Source organism: Corvus cornix, chromosome 1 (assembly GCF_000738735.6).
Source record: "Corvus cornix cornix isolate S_Up_H32 chromosome 1, ASM73873v5, whole genome shotgun sequence".
NCBI classification, from domain to species: Eukaryota; Metazoa; Chordata; class Aves; order Passeriformes; family Corvidae; genus Corvus; species Corvus cornix.
In genome coordinates, this window is record NC_046332.1 from 2,295,080 (window position 1) to 2,313,516 (window position 18,437).

At 41.1% G+C, this 18,437-nt stretch overlaps 2 protein-coding genes across 2 annotated transcripts in view; both read left to right on the plus strand.

Annotated features, from left to right (window-relative positions):
• ZNF654 (zinc finger protein 654) overlaps nucleotides 1-9,172 on the plus strand; it is a 30,533-nt gene extending 21,361 nt beyond the window's left edge. Inside the window, exons 7-9 of the mRNA XM_039556081.1 lie at nucleotides 1,042-1,183; nucleotides 2,668-4,984; nucleotides 5,313-9,172. Coding sequence (XP_039412015.1) covers nucleotides 1,042-1,183; nucleotides 2,668-4,984; nucleotides 5,313-5,320 — 2,467 coding nt within the window. The 3' untranslated portion in view covers nucleotides 5,321-9,172. The remainder of the gene's footprint in view (nucleotides 1-1,041; nucleotides 1,184-2,667; nucleotides 4,985-5,312) is intronic.
• Nucleotides 9,173-12,424: 3,252 nt separating this feature from the next.
• C1H3orf38 (chromosome 1 C3orf38 homolog) lies at nucleotides 12,425-18,437 on the plus strand. The gene is made up of 3 exons (XM_039560425.1): nucleotides 12,425-12,571; nucleotides 13,839-14,059; nucleotides 15,491-18,437. Exons 1-3 carry the CDS (start codon nucleotides 12,439-12,441, stop codon nucleotides 16,064-16,066), a joined length of 930 nt encoding a protein of 309 aa, XP_039416359.1. The 5' UTR covers nucleotides 12,425-12,438; the 3' UTR covers nucleotides 16,067-18,437.

Below are 18,437 nucleotides of genomic sequence, written 5' to 3' on the forward strand. Positions count from 1 at the left end.
TTCAATTGTAGAGCTGTCCTGAATTCAAAAGTGGTGTTGGTTTTGTCATGGGCAGTTCTGTCGCTTCCCTTCATTCAGGCTCTGAGCTCACTAAGAGAAGCTTAATCTCAAAAGGTTTGTCTGACTCTGGAAAATCAGCCAAATATTTTTGTCAGTAACCAGGTTTGTTTTCTGAGGGAGCAGGCTGCTGGAATAAAAAAGTGTCTTCCTTCAGAAAATGAAAGTCAGTGGGTTCTGCTTTCATTGTAATGTTATGGTGGGATTTCTCCTGATTCCTAGCCAGAGCTACCCCTGTGTGAAATCTTTGTGCTGGCAAATCTTCTTTTGACTAAAAGTTAATCCAGTTGCTTTCCTGAGTCTCTGAATTAAAGTGCACAGCACTTCTATGCTTTAAAACTTCAATTAACTCTATTTTATAGGCTAAGCACATCACTTGTGCAGAGTTCAGCCCTAATCTGATCTTACATTTCCTTGTCTCAGGCAGAAATGTATTTGACTGCAGATCATGGAGATGTAGGATAGCTGTAGAGCCTGAAACTGTGGTATAACTGCTGTGGGCAGAAAATTGTGCTAACTGGAGAACATCACTATTTCCTGCCACATCAGAAGTTTCCTATGCTGCTTCCATTTTCCATGTTCAAAAGCTTCTTTTCCTGAAGGACTCTTCCATCGTTGCACTGGAAGTGATTTATTCCCAAGAGCACACAGATGTTTATTGCCTGTGGTGTTGAGGGCTAGGTGCTGTTCCATCTGATTTTATTGTGCACTTCTCTGAAACTAAGCTGAATACATGAATGTTTTGTTGAATATTTCATTGGCTGAGTGATAGGAGATACCCTGAATACTTTAACCAAGTAATTAAGTTGCATTTTCCATTGTGCACGTTGTGTGCAGTTGTGGTGTTAATTAGGTCAGTATTATACCCTCAAATATGATTTTAGTCACAGAACATGCAAATAATTGTCTTTAGGAATGCATCATGCTTAGTGGTAGAGTTCTAAAACTCAACCTAATTGGAATGTTTTCTTCTCTACCTAATAGGGACCTGATCTTCATTTGGAGTAAACTGCAGCTCAAATCTAACCCATCAAAACAAGTATTTGTGGACCAGTGCTACCAGCTTCTAAGAATTGCTACAAATGTCAGAGTAATTTTCCCTTTCATGAAAGTCATTAAGGATGAAGTAAGTTCTGTTTGTTTTTACCTCATCCACCATTCTTTTGGTAACCAGTTAAAGTAAAGAGAAGTGATGTTTGTGTTGTGTAATCACCACTTTTTGTGGAAAGTTAAAAAAGAGGGAGTAGGGAAGGACACAGTATTATCTTGAAATTTTTGTCAGGTTCTAGAATGGGCTTCAATATTATGATTGCTTTTGTGGTTTTAAGTTTGTTTTTTGGGGTTTTTTTGGAATGGTGGGTTGTTCTGTTTCTGCAGCAAGTTTGAGGAATAAGTCCATGGAATAAATGTGAATGATTTATTGCTTGGGGTTTCTTTTTCAGCCTGATCTCTTAAGGAAATAGACCTCGTGTAATTGTATGCAGCCTTCATCCTTGTTAAATTCTGAATCCTTTTACCAGTTCTAATCAAATCTGAAAAAAGTGTTTAATATAACATAAAGGAAAAGGCAGAATACTACAGGAGAAGACATGATTTTGCTTCAGAAGATTGTGCTGTATTTCTTGCTTCAGGTCTTAGGCTTGTTCTGTCCCATCTGCAAAAGATGTCACGTGCAATGCTTTGCACACAGGCCTGTGAGTTGTTTCCCAACAAATGTTATTTATCATTGACCTGACTTAACAGAGCTCCTCCATATTTTATGCCCTTAAGGAATTCTAAATTATTTTGTCAGATCTAAATGCAATAATTTGCTGCTGTTCAAGGGTATGTGTTCTAAAATGCTTGTGGTGTTATTAATAATTCTATTTGCATCTGAGTAGTCTTATTTTTTTAATAACCCCCTACTTCTTGAATATTGTCTGTATTTGTTAAAACACATTTAAATATAGTAGGTATTAATTATTTCTAAATTTCCTATACCTCTTTTGACTGTAATCTGCTGCCTGTTGGGCAGTGTATTTCTGATCATCCCTCTGAGTTCCATGTTCATGACAGGGCCTGCAGCTTGAAGTGTGGAATAGGAATTCTGCTCATTGGAAGGATGGGTCATCACTTTTGGCAAATGAGGCCTGTTAGAATTCTTGGCCATGGGTTGTTACGGTTCCCCTGGTGGTTGTTCAAAACTGTGAGCAATATTACCATGGTTTTTATGTAATTCAAGCTAAAAAAGTTAGAACAGGGCTAAAATAGAGAAGAATCATTCAATTATGGTGTGAAACAGCCAAGGCAATGAAGAAGCAGGCAGAAGATACTGACAGATCAGATATGATCTCTTGCAGTCTTGGTTTATATCCCCAAATAATTACCTTTAACTATAGAACTGCATGGAGCGGAGCTGAAGCTTTGTTGACAGTAGCTGTACAGCTTTCGGTGCAAACCATTTTTGTATCTGTATTTATAGCCTTGTTTGAGCAATATTTAAAGATGTTCATGCCCTTGGGTGAAGTTTAGTTAGGAGGATGCTTTCTGAACTCCTGCTTTGCAATAGATGAATATAAATACTGGGATGTTTGGGAGTTGTTTATGTACTCTGTCATTTCCTTCCTGCAGGTTGGCGAGGATGGCCTTCAGATCTGTGTTGAGATATGTGGATGTGCCCTACAGCTGGACCTCCGTGAAGATCCCAACATGAAAAGTCTTATTTATAAAGCAATCGCTCATTTTCTGCCAAATGACTTGGAGATCCTCAGAATTTGTGCTCTCTCCATCTTTTTCCTGGAGCGCACCTTGGAATCGTACTACACTGTTGAACATTTGTATAAATGTGCAGATGAAGAATACAATGAGTGCACTAGTTCTGTTCAAAACCGTGTGCGGTTTGAGCTGCTTCCCATCTTGAAGAAAGGATTGTTTTTCGATCCTGAGTTCTGGAATTTCTTGATGATCAAGCAGAATTGTTTAGCGTTGTTGGGCGATAAAGCCTTGGATGGCTTGAGTGAAAGTACACTGGAAAACTCTCCTGCAAACACCGAGAAAACAGCAGAGTGCAGGGCTCTGGGTGAGGAACGTGGCTGTCTAACAGATGTCAGCAATGGGGAGCTCGACCCTGGAAACTGCTCCGGAGCCCGGTCCAAAGGGAGTGCCAAAAAGAACCACCAGGCTCTTGAGGCATCCAAAACGTTGGATCAGACTGAACCAAGGCACCGCTGTGTGATCTGCAACAAGGAGTTCCTTGGGGATCACATAGTGAAACACGCACAAGCTCACCAAAAAAAGGGCAGCTTCTCCTGTGTGCTTTGCACCAGGAAGTTCAGGCAGAAAGGACTCATGCTGAAGCACTTAAGGAATCATGTCAGGAAGATAGAAAGGCAACATCTTGCTGCAGCTCTTGAGGCTGGTCAGGAGGCTCCTGCGCTTCACGAAGTGCAATGTTCTAGTGTTTCTGTGTCTCTTGAAAATGGGAATTCTGAGGGTTCCAAAGATACTGAACCAGAGGCTGCAGTAGCCCCAAGTTCTGACCAGGTCCAAGAGGAGGCTGAGAATGCAGAACAGGTTTTTGATGCAGTGGAAAACCATCTAAGTGACCAGGATGATGCTACTGAAAACAGTAGTGATAGCTGTTTTAATAATGTTCCTGATGCTTTAAGTACAGAGAGTTTGCCTGAGGACGATGAGAGCTCCAGCAAAGAGTCACCCATTCTGCATAAAGTGAATGGAGTGTTTTGCCCTCAAAAAGACATTGATGCCTTGGACGAGGAAGGAACATTTAAGTGCCCTGCGAATGGTTGTGCTAGAGTGTTTAAAAAAATAAGATTCCTCAACAAACATGCCAGAAAAACTCATCCAACTGATCTGAAGGTGCAGCAGCATATAATGAAATGGAATAAAGGAAAATGCCGCTTCTGCCAGAGGAAATTCGCTGATTCCCAGCATTTTATAGACCACCTGAAGAGACATGTGTATCCAAATGTTTACTTTTGTTTACACTTTAATTGTAATCAGAGATTTAAGCTGTCGACTGAGCTTGCAGAACATACAAAAAGTCACAGTGTGTTTAAAGCTCAGTGCAATTTCTCAGACTGCTGTGAGCTATTTGAGGAGCTCCCTTTGCTGTATGAACACGAGGCTCAGCATTATTTAAATAAAACCCCAGAATGTTCAGAAGATGCAAGTGAAAAAGATTCTTCAGATGATCCTTCAGAACTTTGTAGTTACCAAGATGAAGATGAATCCGTTAATGAAAAAGAAACTGTAGATTTACCAATTCCAACCTGGAAGTCAAGGAAGGATTCTGCAGAACCAAAGACATATATTCAAAGCGTGGAGAAGAAAGCAAATAATGTAATTCACAATGGAAATGAAAGTTCATCTGAGAGTAGTGCTCCAGTTTTAAGTTTGATAGACCAAAAGACACCTGTGTTGCAGCCAAATCCTGAAAACTGTAATGTTGTTAGTGACCAACTGGTCAATGGGCACAGTGACCTAGATCAGACATCATCCAAGGCATCCCAGATACCTTTGGACAGAGTAGCAGATGAAACAAGGACAGAAAATGGGTCAGTGTTACCAGTTTTACAGAATTGTCACGATGCACCACAAAATAATGCTCCTGCTGCCTCACAAGTACCTTCTAAACCAAATCAGACAACAGAGACTACTTCATATGGTGTCATCTTAACAAAACCCTACGTCAGACCATTGCCTCCAAGTTACCTTGATGAACGTTACATTAGCATGCCAAAACGGAGAAAAATTTTGGCTGATGAAGTAGATGCTTGTTCTGAACAAGATAAAATTTGTAGCAAATCAACAGAAAGATTTAGATGTGGCAACTGCTTGACCATCTACTGTAATTCAGAAGCACTTGAGGCTCACCTTGCACAAAAGAAGTGTCAGACGCTCTTTGGATTCGATTCAGATGATGAAAGTAAGTCCTGCAGTCCTTCTGTGTTGGTCTCTTTGGCAGTAAATACCAATTGGGAAATGGTCTTTGAAAACAGGAATAGATAAGACAGACACTAATTAAATCACAGTACTCTGCTAAATTGGAGGTTTAAATTAGATGTGCTGTTCAGAATAAGAAGGAGGTGGTCAGAATTTGTAGGCAACTAATGGAAAAGACTTCTGATAAAACAGAGTGGGGAAATTCAATCAATCAGTCTTTCCTTGCATGTTTGAAACTAAGTATGGTGAAAAACATAAGCAACGTTCTAGATTAAGGAACCATTTACGTTTGGATCTTTGCTCTTTTACAGGTGCCTGATTCAATGTTGTGGAGAAAGTATCAGATGAGGAGTGGTGTAAGGAAACACTACATGAAGAAGCATCAGTTTGTTTCCCAGTTGGCCTTAATCATGAAGCAGTCTCAAATTCCTATAGAAAAACATGACCTTGATAAAGACAAAGCACATTTTCTAGAAAAAAAAACTCAGAGAGGAGTAATAGGAGCTCTGCAGGTCTTGAGTCCAGAAAAGTTGCTACAAAATCCCCAAAGTACCAGTTATCCAAAAAGCCATGTTCATTCCAAATGTATGATTGAAGCTCAGTGGCGTAGCTTTTCTAGCATGAAAGTTGAAGGACAATAAGGCATAGAGGTGAGCAGGCAGAGAAAGCAGAGGTGTTCATTGCCTTGTGGAAATACAACCTGCCAGTTCTGAAAGCTGCTTTAGTTTGTGTTGTTCAAGTGTATCTATCCACACAGCTGGGAAGGAATCATTCAAGGAGGTGTTACATTCTTGCCGTATGGATAAATACATAAAGAAACCACGCATTCGTTTTATTTAAAGTCAGAGTGTGTGAGTCCATTATCTGCTCAAAAGCATGGAGCTCATTTCATAAACTTCTACTCGGAATCCAAAGAGGAATGTGGAAAGAAATATTGAGATAGATGGAATGCTGGAATAGCCAAAAACTTGAAATACAGAACAAGCAGGAAAAAGTGAGTTGTTGTGGTATTGTGTGAGTCTTACACACAGTGGAAATCAGATCCATGCAAGAGAAGCCCTTTGCAAGGTGTCCTGTAAAACATCTGCTGTAGGTGTGGGAAGAGCAACACAAGTGATACATGCACAGATTGTGTGCATGTTAACAGCAGCTGATGGAAAAAAATCCAGAATATTAAGGGGTTAAACTTGCATGACAGAGCAGAGTTAAATTGATATTCTGCAAGTACAGAATCTTGTACTTGGCAGAAAAAGGTCCCTCAGCTGTTGGTAGGACTGACAAGAACTTGAGAAGGCAAATAAAAGCAGAGCACATCAGGTTGGGGTGAACAAAAAGGTCAGGAAGGGCCTGTTTCACATTTGTGGTGTTGCTTAATGGTGGTGGGCCACAACTCAGTGCTGTCACTACTTACTTACTGTCTAGAAAGGAGAAAACAGGGATCCTCTCAACCTTGAAGACACACTGCAACCCTGTTTAGTAGCATCCCTTGAAAGGAGAGCCTTTCCCAGAGGCTGGTGAAGGAGTTATTTCAATGTTAAGCACTTTATTCACGATTCACTGCTCATAGGAACAATGAGAATGCGAAGACAGGAAGTAGGAGTCCTTCAGCTCTATATGGAAAACTGAAGTACAGATTTTGAAACCAAAAAGATGCAGTTGTAATTTTTGGTCTTCCTACCCTAAAGCAGAGGTGTGGCAAACATGCACATTGTCCAATTACTGTGCTAATTTGTCCTCTAATTTATCTTACACTGTCTTGCCACATCATATTTTTTTTTTTTATTTGGGATCCTGTTCTATGAAATTTGTAATGGGACTGTAGGCAGGGAAGGCACAGTGGTGAAAACTGGTGTTCATCCAGAGTCATCCCAGAAATGTAGGACAGCACAGAGTAACTGTTCCTGCTCAGCTGTCACTGAAGAGTTCATCCCAGTGTGTGTAGGGCTTGAATCAACAGGTGGGTGAAAATTAATGAATAAAAATCAGGGGGTGCATAAAGCCCCCTGTTCATTGTAGGAATGGCTCACCCTTGCAAACCCAAGGGTTCCTCTGTAAGACAGCCTGTGAAGCAGTTCTGGAACATAAACTCAGTAGTTCAGCAATGCCTCTGCTAATAATCGTCTGTGGAAGTAAACAGATACTTGCATTAGTTCTGCTTTCTTTCCCCTTCCTGTGAGGTAGAAAGAATGCAAATTCAAAATCATGCTCTTGAATTCTAGAAGATTTTGCCTTAACTTTGAGTTTGATTAACATAAAAGGTTATAAAATTATGATCACAGGTATGTGTGCATTACAGGAATCCCAGTTATGGCCCACTTCCAGAGATTTGTACGACGTTTGAGGCACCAAAGAATTTTTTTTTTTGCAGTTGCAAAAAACCTGATTTAAATGTTTAAATGCATCATTCATTATATATACATATATACACACTTTATATATATTTACATGTATAAATACGTTAAAAGTTTTAAACATAAAGTTAATGGGGTCCTTATCAGACAAATGCACTTTCACATTTTTTTACTTTCAAGATACCAACTAATTTTTAAGGACCCAGTTACTGTGTTGAATGTTCCCAGGCTCCCCCTTCTTTGCTTGACATTGCTTAAATATATTTGGGAAAAGAAAGGTTCATTTTCAAGTATTACAGTTCTGAAAATCGGAAAACTGAGTCAACAAAGATGTTTGTGTAAATCTTTTTAATGTACCTTTTAATCTTTGGTGCTTTTTTGCCTTTTCCCTGGAGCTCCATGTGTTTGAAGATGCTTTAAAAACATGACTGAGACTTGTATTATCTTTGGTTTAGGTGTGTAGATAAATGCATCTGTGTACATGCATAAACTGTGACCATAATTTTTTGTACCTGCATTAAAGTAATTTTTGTTCAAAGATGCTTTTCTGGAACACCACCATTTGTTTCTATCATGTATTCAGTGTGTACACTCTGGAGAACAGGAAATAGGAATTCTTACGTAGGTGAAGATGAGCATCACCTAACAATTATCAGGAATCTGTTAAATTGACTTAAAGTAGCAAGTGGGTGGTAACATTTTAAAATTATTATTTTCGCTTCAAAAGACATTGCATTTTCTTTAAGCTACTCTCTGAAACCTGTTGGTATTCTCAGATAGTTGCAGTATTGAGCAACTTTAATCAGAAGCAAAAAGATACTTGGATCACATATGGAATAATTCTAATCATGTGTGGAATAATTCTCCATGCTTTTTAAGGATTCTTTAATATCTTGAGTATTACCTCATACTAAGCCTGCAGCTTCTAGGGCTGAAAACAGGTTACAAATCTTGAAAGTTGGGGTTTTTTGGTTTTTTTTCCCCAGGCATTAAGCATTGTGTGATATAATTGGAAACCCTTCAAGATGTATCTCTTTGATTCAATAAATCCTGAAGTACATGTGTAATGTAAGCCTCCAGCCACCCTAAAGCGGCCTGAAGTTATACATGAGCTTAGGAGCTTTGTTGGATCAAAATTCGTGCAATTCAGTGCTGATAATTGTATTTAGTAACATTCCTCCAGTTGGATTTGGACTTTCTTTTTCAGACTGTCTCCTCTAACCCCATCATGTTTCACTGGAAAGGTCACGTAATTTCTAATTTCAAAAAGTTGCCGCTTGGTGTAGGCACCTTTCATGAAAAAAGGAATACTGAAAATAGGTTGCAAGTGGTCATATCTGTGGGGCAAGGTCACTGGTACTTTGGTTATTTAGCCATATTCATTAAAATTATATGAATTGTATAGTTTGGATAATTTATAACATTAAACTTTGTGATTTTAATATCACATGGAAGGTTCAGCTGTACTCATTTCTTTTATTGTTTAACACCAGTGCTATGGACAAAAGACCCAAAGGGGGTGGTAGTGTTACTATTTTCTTAATTTATTTGGTACTGTATAACACCTTTCTGATTAAATGCAGTGTATGCATTTTGGGACTCTTAATTTGTAAAAGCTGTTACAGGTTCAGCAAGAAAGGAAATTTGTGCTTCCTTGTTGAATGTTAAATTATTTTACTTTGCATTTTATATAAGAGTACAAATTAAAACTGAGCCATCAAACTGCAATAAATCTACAGTAGTGTTTCATTTTAAAAACCTTTTGTACTGTACATAGATTTGTTCAATAAAACATTGTCTTTGTTGTTGATAGAAACTGATTTTGTGTTTTGGAGAATCACTCTGGAAATGCTGCTGTGATGTTCAGTGCTACTGTGTTACATTTGGTACGTGAGGGTTGTGTGGCACCTATGTGAAGATGGCAGGTCTTGATGCTCCGGGTGTGTGGATATTTGGATTTGAATAGACCAAGCTTCAAAATGGGGGCAGCAGTTAATTCCTAGGGCTCAAAATCCAAATTTGGGGCCACAGCCAAGTCTGGGTGCAGCTGTTTTAAGGTACCTCTGCTTCTGGTTGGCTGTCAACTCCAGACACAAAGACAGTGTAGTTGCTTCTTCTTCTGGTTTTTTTTTTTTTTTTCCTTTGGAGAGTTCAATACTGCCCTCTAAAATTACTGGATAATTTAGATTTATTATTCACAGTCCTGTAAATTCCTAACTTTCTTTAATTGCAGATTTTTGACTTTTTCTGCAAAGTTTTGGAAGGTGATTTTTTTTTTTTTTTATGTGTAACTTGAAACTTACCTTTATTTTCTACTTTGGATAATTTTGACAAGGTCCTTGCCTGAGGAATTTAAGTGTGGGTGTAAGGGTAAGGGGCCTCAGGTACATTTTGCCAGCAAAAATATTTCTCAAAATGGCAGTGTGTACATTAGCCATTTAAGAAACTCATTGTTGACTGTATTAACACCAAATGTAAACTTCTATGCCCCTCCTCAGATGGACAGGAGACAGAAAATACAACAAAAGCTCTTGTAGGGATTCCTTGAATTACAACAGCAATTTAATGTTACAAGAGTTCTATTCACCTTTTGGTTTCTATAGGCTAATAATTTTCCTGTTTCTTCCCCTTTGGGAATGCCAAGTGCTCAAGTCAATTAAAAGTTTGAATAACAATTCTAAAGGGAATTTTGAGTTATGAGAAAGAGAGGAAAAAAATGAAACCTACTTCTGAGATTATCCCCTTCCCACCCCCCACCCACCTCCAAAGGGGAAGCACTTACAAAGTAAAGTAAAATATAAATATATTATAAATAGTTATAAATCATTCTGCTGAAAAGGCTGGTCTTGGTTTAGAACAAGAAATGGGCTGTGGAGAGACATCAGTCCTGAATATTGAAAAGTCTCTCCAATTGCCCTGATGCCAGTGCACTTTTCCTCTCTAAAGATTAATGGGAATGTTACCATTCTGAGGCAACCTGCCCTTCCCTTCCCCTCCCATCCCCTCAAGTCTTACAGAGAACAGCAAACATCTCAATCTAATTTTTAAAATGGCATCTTGATGGTTGTTTTTGTTTTTCCCCCTGAATTCCAGAAGTTTTGGATAGGTATGACTCCCTTGAAGGCTGTCAATCTAAATAAAGGTTTATTGAAATACAAGCAAAATGAAGCAAAGATAATTTATATTTCTCAGATGCACTGTCTAATTTGTAGTTTGCAGGATTGATAGTAATCAAAAATATTAAATCAACGTACACGTGAGGGGAAGTTTGGCACTGCAGACAATAAGCATTATTATGTTAAAGCCTTCCAGATCCTTCAAGACTAAATTTTTATTTGAATGTTGAACTTAAAATTCATGGGCAAAATTGTTTCCGCTGTTTCTGGCTTATATGGAATTCATTGCTCCAGCTCGAGAACAGCTGTTACCCAAGCTGAATGTCTGTTGGTTTTCCTTCTGATCAACCTGGGAGATCTGCATAGCCTTCTTTTAGATCTCAAAGAAGAAACCATCGTCTAAAATACAGGAACATGTTCTCTGCTCCTATCTGTGTTCCCTCGTAAGTTTACAAGGTCTTGAGGGCAGCCATTCCTTACTACAGCTCTGAGCAGAGCCCACCCGTAATGATGAGTCCAGTTGCTTGTGCAAAAGAAGCACCATCAGTAATTCTAACATCTTCTGTGTGTCTCTACAGAATCTGGGTCTTCCTGGTTTTGAATTCCAGGCAGCTTTAGCACGAAAATGTGGCCTCCTTACACATCCATGTTAAAGCATGGGGCGGAGGAGTGTTGGCTTTTTTTGCCACAGAGAGGTCAAGCACTCGTTGCACCTTTATGTTTCTTGGCATGTAGCTTATGATGTTTAGCTCAGCTGAAGTTTCTGCTGTCTTCTATTCCTTTTTTTGTTCATCTTTCCTCCTTTCTATTTTCTCTCTCTTTTATGAAGTGTCCATCACTGGTTGTTCTGCCCCTGACAGAGAAAATAGTGCCAAGTGGAAGAGCAACACGAGGTTGAGACCTTGCATTTAGTAAAAAAGAATCTTTGTCTAATAGGACTTCATTTCCTTGAGCAGGTGCTGTGCTGTTGGATTTCCCAGTCCTGGGGACATGCATCACTTGGGAGCATGCAGGTCTTGCCTCAGTCACAAGTGGATGACTCGCTTGCTCCCCATGGGGGCTGCATCTCAGATGTTCAGAGATGGCTTGGTCCAGATGAAGTGACCGGCGGTAGGAATCACAGAATGACATCAGGGAATATTGTGAGCTGGACAGGACCCACAAGGATCATCGAGTCCAACTCCTGGCCTTGCACAGGACAGCCTGAGAGTCACACCCGGTGCTAACAGCATTGTCTAGACGCTGCTTGAACTCTGCCAGGCTAGTGCTGGAGAGAAGAACCTTTTTCTAATATCCAGCTTAAAGCTGCCCCGATACAAGTGCAGGCCATTCTCTCGTGTCCTGTCACTGTCACCATGGAGAGGAGGTCAGTGCCTGTCCCTCCTCTTCCCCTCACGAGGGTGTTGTAACTGCAGTGAGGTCTCCTCTTGTCCCGCTGAAGAGACCAAACCCTCCTCGTACAGCTTCTCCTCAAGGCCCTTCTTTGTTGCCCTCCTTTGGACGCTCGCTAATGGCTTTATAACCTTCTGGTATTGTGGTGCCCAAAGGTGCCCCAGCACTGGAGGTGAGGCCGCCTCAGCGCAGAGCAGAGCAGGACAGTGCCCTCGCTGTCCCGGCTGGCCATGCTGTCCCTGATGTCCCTAGGACAGGAATGTCGCCCCTGGCTCCAGGGCACTGCTGGCTCACAACCAGCTGGCCACGGACCAGGACCCACACATCCCTTTCCATGGTGCCGCTCTCCAGCATCTCACTCCCTGGAGCTCAGCACGACAACTTCACGACGCGATGGAAGGGAAGGATACACTCAATTATAAAGTCTCCCTGTGTATAATACATAATCTATACCTTTAAGCCCGCCTCCTCGCGGCTTTGCCCCCCCCGCGGCCGTTCCTCCGTGCGGAACCTCGGTGCCGGCCGCTCTTTCCAGCCGGCGCCCAGCGCTGCACCGGGCGCGGCCCGGCGGGGCGGTCATGGCGGGCCCGGGGCTGAGCGAGCGGGAGCGGGCGGGGTGCCGGGACCTGCTGGAGCTCCTGCACACCGAGGAGCTGCTGGCGCTCACCGACACCGTCACCAACCGCCTGGTGCACCCGGAGAGCCGCCAAGGTGCGCGGGCAGCGCCGGCCCCGCCGGCCCGGGGCCTGCCGAGCGGGCTCCGGGCCCTGCCCGAGCCCCGCGCCCGCTTGCCCGGGCCCGGCGGCTGCGGCGGTCGGGGCTGCCCGGAGTGGGGGGCCGGGGCTCGCAGGGCTGCGCTGGTGCGGGGGCCGCTGCCGGGAGCCTTCTCCTGCACAGCCCAGCAGCTCCGGGGATTGGCTGCTCGGAGCTTGGGCTTGTTCAGGCCGAGGAGGTTGCGGTGGTGAGGGGCTCGTGGCAGATCAGCTCTCAAGCGCATCTTTTCCCTCTCTTAGAGCCCTGCAGCGAGCTGTGCCCTGTTAGTGGTTAAAAATACCGAAAGCTCAAGAGTCTCTCGCTTTTGGCGTCAATCACATTTGCTTTCAGGTTTTGAAAGGGTAAAACACAAATTTAAGAGTGAACTTATTTTTTGCAGAACACTTGCAGTTGTGACTAACCCCCATCACTTTGTTGAGATTTGTTTCATAAAACTTAATTTTTTATGTGAGTTACCTGAAGCCACTCAGTTGCCCTGAAATACACTCATCCCAAAGCCTTGAGTATGTTTCATGTGATGGAACTAAGACCTATAAGATTTGCCCAGCACATTTCTTTAGAAGGTCTTTTGCCTGTAGTTTTCCCTTACTTTTCTAATCTACTTTTTTGCAGTGGTTGTAGGTTACATTAAAAGATTTTTGTGTTTTACTTTAGCTATTTCTTTCTGGTTAGATTTAGGGTTTTTATAGGTCCCACGTTAAGTACCAGCCTCAGTTCAGGTGGGAACTGTTTGCTGGAACTGCTTTAAAAGTGAATTTAAGTTTGTCAGGTTTCCCGATTCTGACACAGAGCCTTTTAGCTGAATTTTTTTATTGTTTCCTTTCAATGCACTGTTGTTGTGTTAGGTTGCATTTTTTTATGAACATGGGAGTTGTAATCACATTAGTGTGGAAATAAAACAGATTTCATTCCATTTCCAGCAGCCTTGAGAAAGGAGGTGGAACCTCGCTTCCACAAACTACTGTACATTGCTGAAACACTTTACTAGAACTCTTGTTCAAGAAATATGTTTGCAAGCCTTTGGGTGTATTCTGTGTCTGATATGATGAGGGCAGATTTCAGTTTACAAATAAATTTTCAGTCTCTTCATGTCGTGCCACCTTGTCTTGTACTGTGTTTGGAGGTCAGGAGTTTAAGAAATGGCACAGGTTTGGGGTTTTATTTTGAAAGAAGCTACCACTAACTTCAATTTCTTTCCTTGCAGAGGCCATTCATGCCATTCTGGTGTACAGCCAGAATGTGGAAGAGCTTCTGAGGCGCAGGAAAGTCTACAGAGAAATCATCTTTAAGTATCTGGCAGCGCAGGGAGTTGCAGTGCCTCCTTCCTCAGAGAAACACCTCCTCATCGAGCGTGTGAAGCAGCTCTGGAGTGGGCAGCTCACAGCACGAGCCTTGGAGCCAGGGCACAGAAAACCTCCTGCACAGGTGAGTGCTGCTGCTGGAAATCCTCAGGGTGCTCAGCATTGCTTTCAGCATGACCAGTGGAAATGTGGCTCTGCACCTGTAGGAAGGTCCCAAATCTTTTTGACTCTGGGTCGGTTTGGTATTTTGGGTTTATTTGTTTTTGAAATGACAACATCTAAAGGTGTCTGCTCTGTTTTCCACATTATTTGAACTCTAACGTGTGGGGTCTTCTCCATGCTTTGAATTTTTAAATTGTCCTATAAGCTAAAACAGAGGATATTCACAAATAGTTTTGTGGGTTCAGGGACAGCTGAAAACAGTATGAATGGCCCAGAAACCCTGCAGAGACCCTTGTGATTTTAGTGAGTTTATATATTGTTAAAACGTGCTGTTTCCAGCCGCGCCAGGTCGGTGCCGTTTGTTTTCCCGTGGTATTTGTAACAATTAATACAGTGTCAGCAAATGTGTTTTGGCAATAATGCGTTATTTTGAAGTTCAAAGCTTTGCCGTGTAGCAAATCCTCGTGGTGTAATGGCCTTGCAGGGTTTTATTTGTAGTTCTAATTGGCCACCTTGCTGTGGTTCAGAGCCCTCGTGGGCAACAGCCCCACCTCCTGGGCTGTGAGAGCTCCGTCCCTGTTGAGAACCTGCTGCACTGAGCTTTCTCTCAGGGATTAACTGATGACAGTTAGGATTTAGCTGAGAATTGTTTTCAAAACAATTTTCTGTATGTGCATAATTCGGGGAAAAAAAGGTTTCTCTTAGCAAAGTTCTGTGGTTGATGGTACATAAATGAAGTACTTAAAACTCATTCACAGATTAAAAGAAAGTAAATTAATTTATTTGTCTCATACATCTTTCTTTGAGTTTGTTTTCTCTCAATTCTTGTGACCCTCACCACTTTGAGGAAATGGGAAACCTGAACCTATGTAACAGAATTGGAAATTAATTGTGGTGAACCAAATACAGCATTTCTTTATAGAAATCTCCAAACTTTCCATGCTTAATTACTTAATATTTGTAACACAATTTAATACTTACTAGACTTCGGTCTTAGCAAACTTGACATTTGATTTACTTCTAAAAAAAAGTCTAGCTGTCAAGTCACAAATACTGAGAAGTCCTACAAAGTAATTGTACATTTAGTTCCAAAAAATGACAGTTTACATCCTTCCCTTGCCCTTTTTCAGTAGAACCAGGATTTTCCTCATTGTTTATAAAGAGCCCAAGACACTGAAGCACGTTCTAGGTGTAATTCAAGGAACTTGTCCTGGTTCTCTAGATAAGATAATCATGTTTGCAAAAATAAATGAGATTTTATTTTGGTGTTTCTCTTCAGGTACTCTTGCTCAGAACACTTAAAAGGTTCAGTATAAGTCTGTGCATGATTTGATGTTTTTCTAAGCGATAATCTTGCTAAATAGTTCTAAGAATAAAATTTGCTTGATTGCAGAGTCATGGAAATGGACAGAAGTCACCACAAGATGACTTTGGTGGTCTAGGAGGAGAATTCTGCCAGTGGTACTTTGAACTCTTGAATTCTCAGCATCCTTTGAGGATAAAATCCGAAGCCACATGGGGACCACAGCATTTTTGGGAGGACGCCAAGCTGAAGTTCTGCTACAACACGTTGGAAAAAAATGTGGAGCAATATGTGGGGGCAGACATGGTGAGCCTGCGCCTGCTGTCCTTGGTTAAGGAAGAATATCTCCTCTTCAACCCCAATCTGCACTCCAATGGCCTGAAATGTGCCATGTCCCCTCATGGACTGGTGCTGGTGGCAGTGGCTGGTACAGTGCACAGAGACAACGCTTGTTTGGGTGTCTTTGAGCAAATCTTTGGGCTCATCAGCTGCCCCACGAGGAATAACACCTGGAAAATAAAAGTGGTGAACCTTAAAATAGTGGGACAGAACGCTCTGGAGCCTGGGATGCAAATTGCAGAACCTTCCATAAAATATGAGTCAAACCAGCTGCGAGAGTTCTACGATGGGAACGAGCTGACTGTGTTTGAGCCTCAGAAGTTCTGAGCATTTTGCCACAGCTGGGTGAGGGGCTGGGTTGTTGCTGCCTTGCATTTTCTCTTGTCTGAGTAAGATTTGCTGGGAGGCAAGCTGAGATACAGGGTATTAACACGGGTGATGCTTGTGGGCACTTTCCAAGAGCTCTCAAATATTTCAAGGGTATTACTTCAGGTTTTGCACGGTCATTAGAGTGGAGTGTGGTTATTCATGGTTACATTTAAATATGGATTGGCAGCAGTGTGTAATGAGGGTTCACAAATTGCAAATGTTCTTCAGGACACCAGTTTTAACTCTTACCTGAGCTATAGCAGGAGGTCATTGCTTTTGGAACTTGGGAGGGCAAGGTGTCTAAATGGACCTCTGAGTCCCAAGAAGACCAATGCAAAACCCAGAACAAAACACTGTGAGTGGAGGCAGCTGCTGTGGATGTTCTAAACGTGGTTTAATGGGATGGTGCAGGGGACTTGGCATTGTGGAAGTCTTTTTGTTAACTTTTTGCATTAATTGCTTCCTGTCCTTTTGCCTTACAGTTCCAACTTTGTCATGGTTACACACAAATTGTTCTGTCTGTGTCCCCAAGCAGACAAGATTGAGATGGTTGCCCATTTCTAGCACTGACTGTCTTGGATCAAGAAGTGAATTTCACAACTTGCAGCAACACTGTATGAACCAAATGCTCTGACAGTTATTTTGTATATAATTATACAAAACAGAGTATACAGCAGAGTATACAACAAGAGTATAGAACTGTTATATTAAGAACAGAGTTCTTGATATAATAGTTGTGAATTTTGTATGTTTTCTCAAAATAACTATTTTGTTTACTCTGAGCTGCTCTATTACAGGTACTGAAAGTCAGTTTATTACCACTGGGTGGTTACAATGATAGGTCACACTAAGAAAAGTATCCAATTACAACTTAATAACTGAAATTTTTGCCAGTGTAAAACTTGGGGGTTTTTTTTACTCTATTTATTTATAGGGGATTAGGGGTGAAATGAGGTGAAAACTTCTTGTCTTGCATCTTGTTTGGATGGTCTGGGAGTTCTGTTTTAATTTTCTAGCTTCACCATTTCAAGTTCTGAAACCATAACCATTCCTCATAATGTATCAAAACCAAAAGAACTGTTCCCAGGTTTTTCATGGTAAAGTATGGCTGGGTGAGTGGAAACAAGAAGTTTCAGATATGCACAGAACTGATTTTTATGAACTGATTTTGCTTTCTTCTTAAAGTTTTCTAAAATAATTTCTTTCCTAAGCAAAAGTTGAAATGCTGTGTTGGAATGTTCTTTCTCAATAAACAGCTGAGTCATGGCTTCTTCAGCTACTGATGCTTAATAATTAAAAAACAACCAAAATTTAAAATTCAGAAGAAGAGTTTCCTCATCCATGTTGGAATTTGCTGCCTGGAATTCCACTAAATATTTTGTTGTTTTGATTTGTAGCTGGCAGCAGAGCTGTTCCTTTAGTCAGTGTGTTAAATATAAAGTCATTCCAATTCTTTATGCTTGATAAGTTCAGAGTGCAGAATACAAGGAGCAGTGTGGAAAATCAGCTTTTTACTGAGGCTGGTACCTCATGAACTTGTCCTGACTCCTTCAGTTACACAGAGTGCACAGGAAAATGTTAAATTGTCCCAGCCTTGTGACCCCTGTAAATCCCTGTTCTGTGGCAGTGGAGTGGGTGCTCTGTGATGTAGTGCTGACCTGTTGTGCAGCTGATCAGGCTGCTCAGAACCTGCCTGTGCTCATTAGCTGCTGCATGATAACTGCTTTCTTCACAGGCTATCTTGGATATTTTTCCAATTTTTCTGTTGTTTAGAGTAAATATCCTTACCGAGGGTTCCAAATTCAATTTTCAAATCTTTGTCACAAGCAGAATTTTTTAAGAGTAGAAAAACATTGACTGTGGGGCAAATGTGAGAAGGTACTTTTAGCTTGACTTTAAGGAAAAAGTTAGGACTTGTTTAAATGGAGCTGAAATTGTTTCTGGACTTGTTTGAATGGAGCTGGACTTGTTTCAGAAAGCTGAAATATTTAGAGGAGTGATTTCATTCCTCTTTCTAGATGCTGCTGTTCAGAGCTGAAGTAATTAATTGTTGATTTACCCTTGGAAGAACTGGACATTGTAGTTGTATTTAGGAGATTGAAAAAAATTAAGTAGAATTTCTTCAAAACTGTTCTCATCCATTTTCCTCTGTTTCCTATCACTACAAATATTTTCAATAACAGTTTCTTTTGTCCATCACTACCACTTAAGCTGCAATGCTAAATTTGTGCTTTCTAGATCTCTCTGGTGAATAATTTGATATAAAGCAAAATTCTGATTTGCAGCAAAGCATGTAGAACTTTCTGAATATTAAACAGTGGAAATCGTG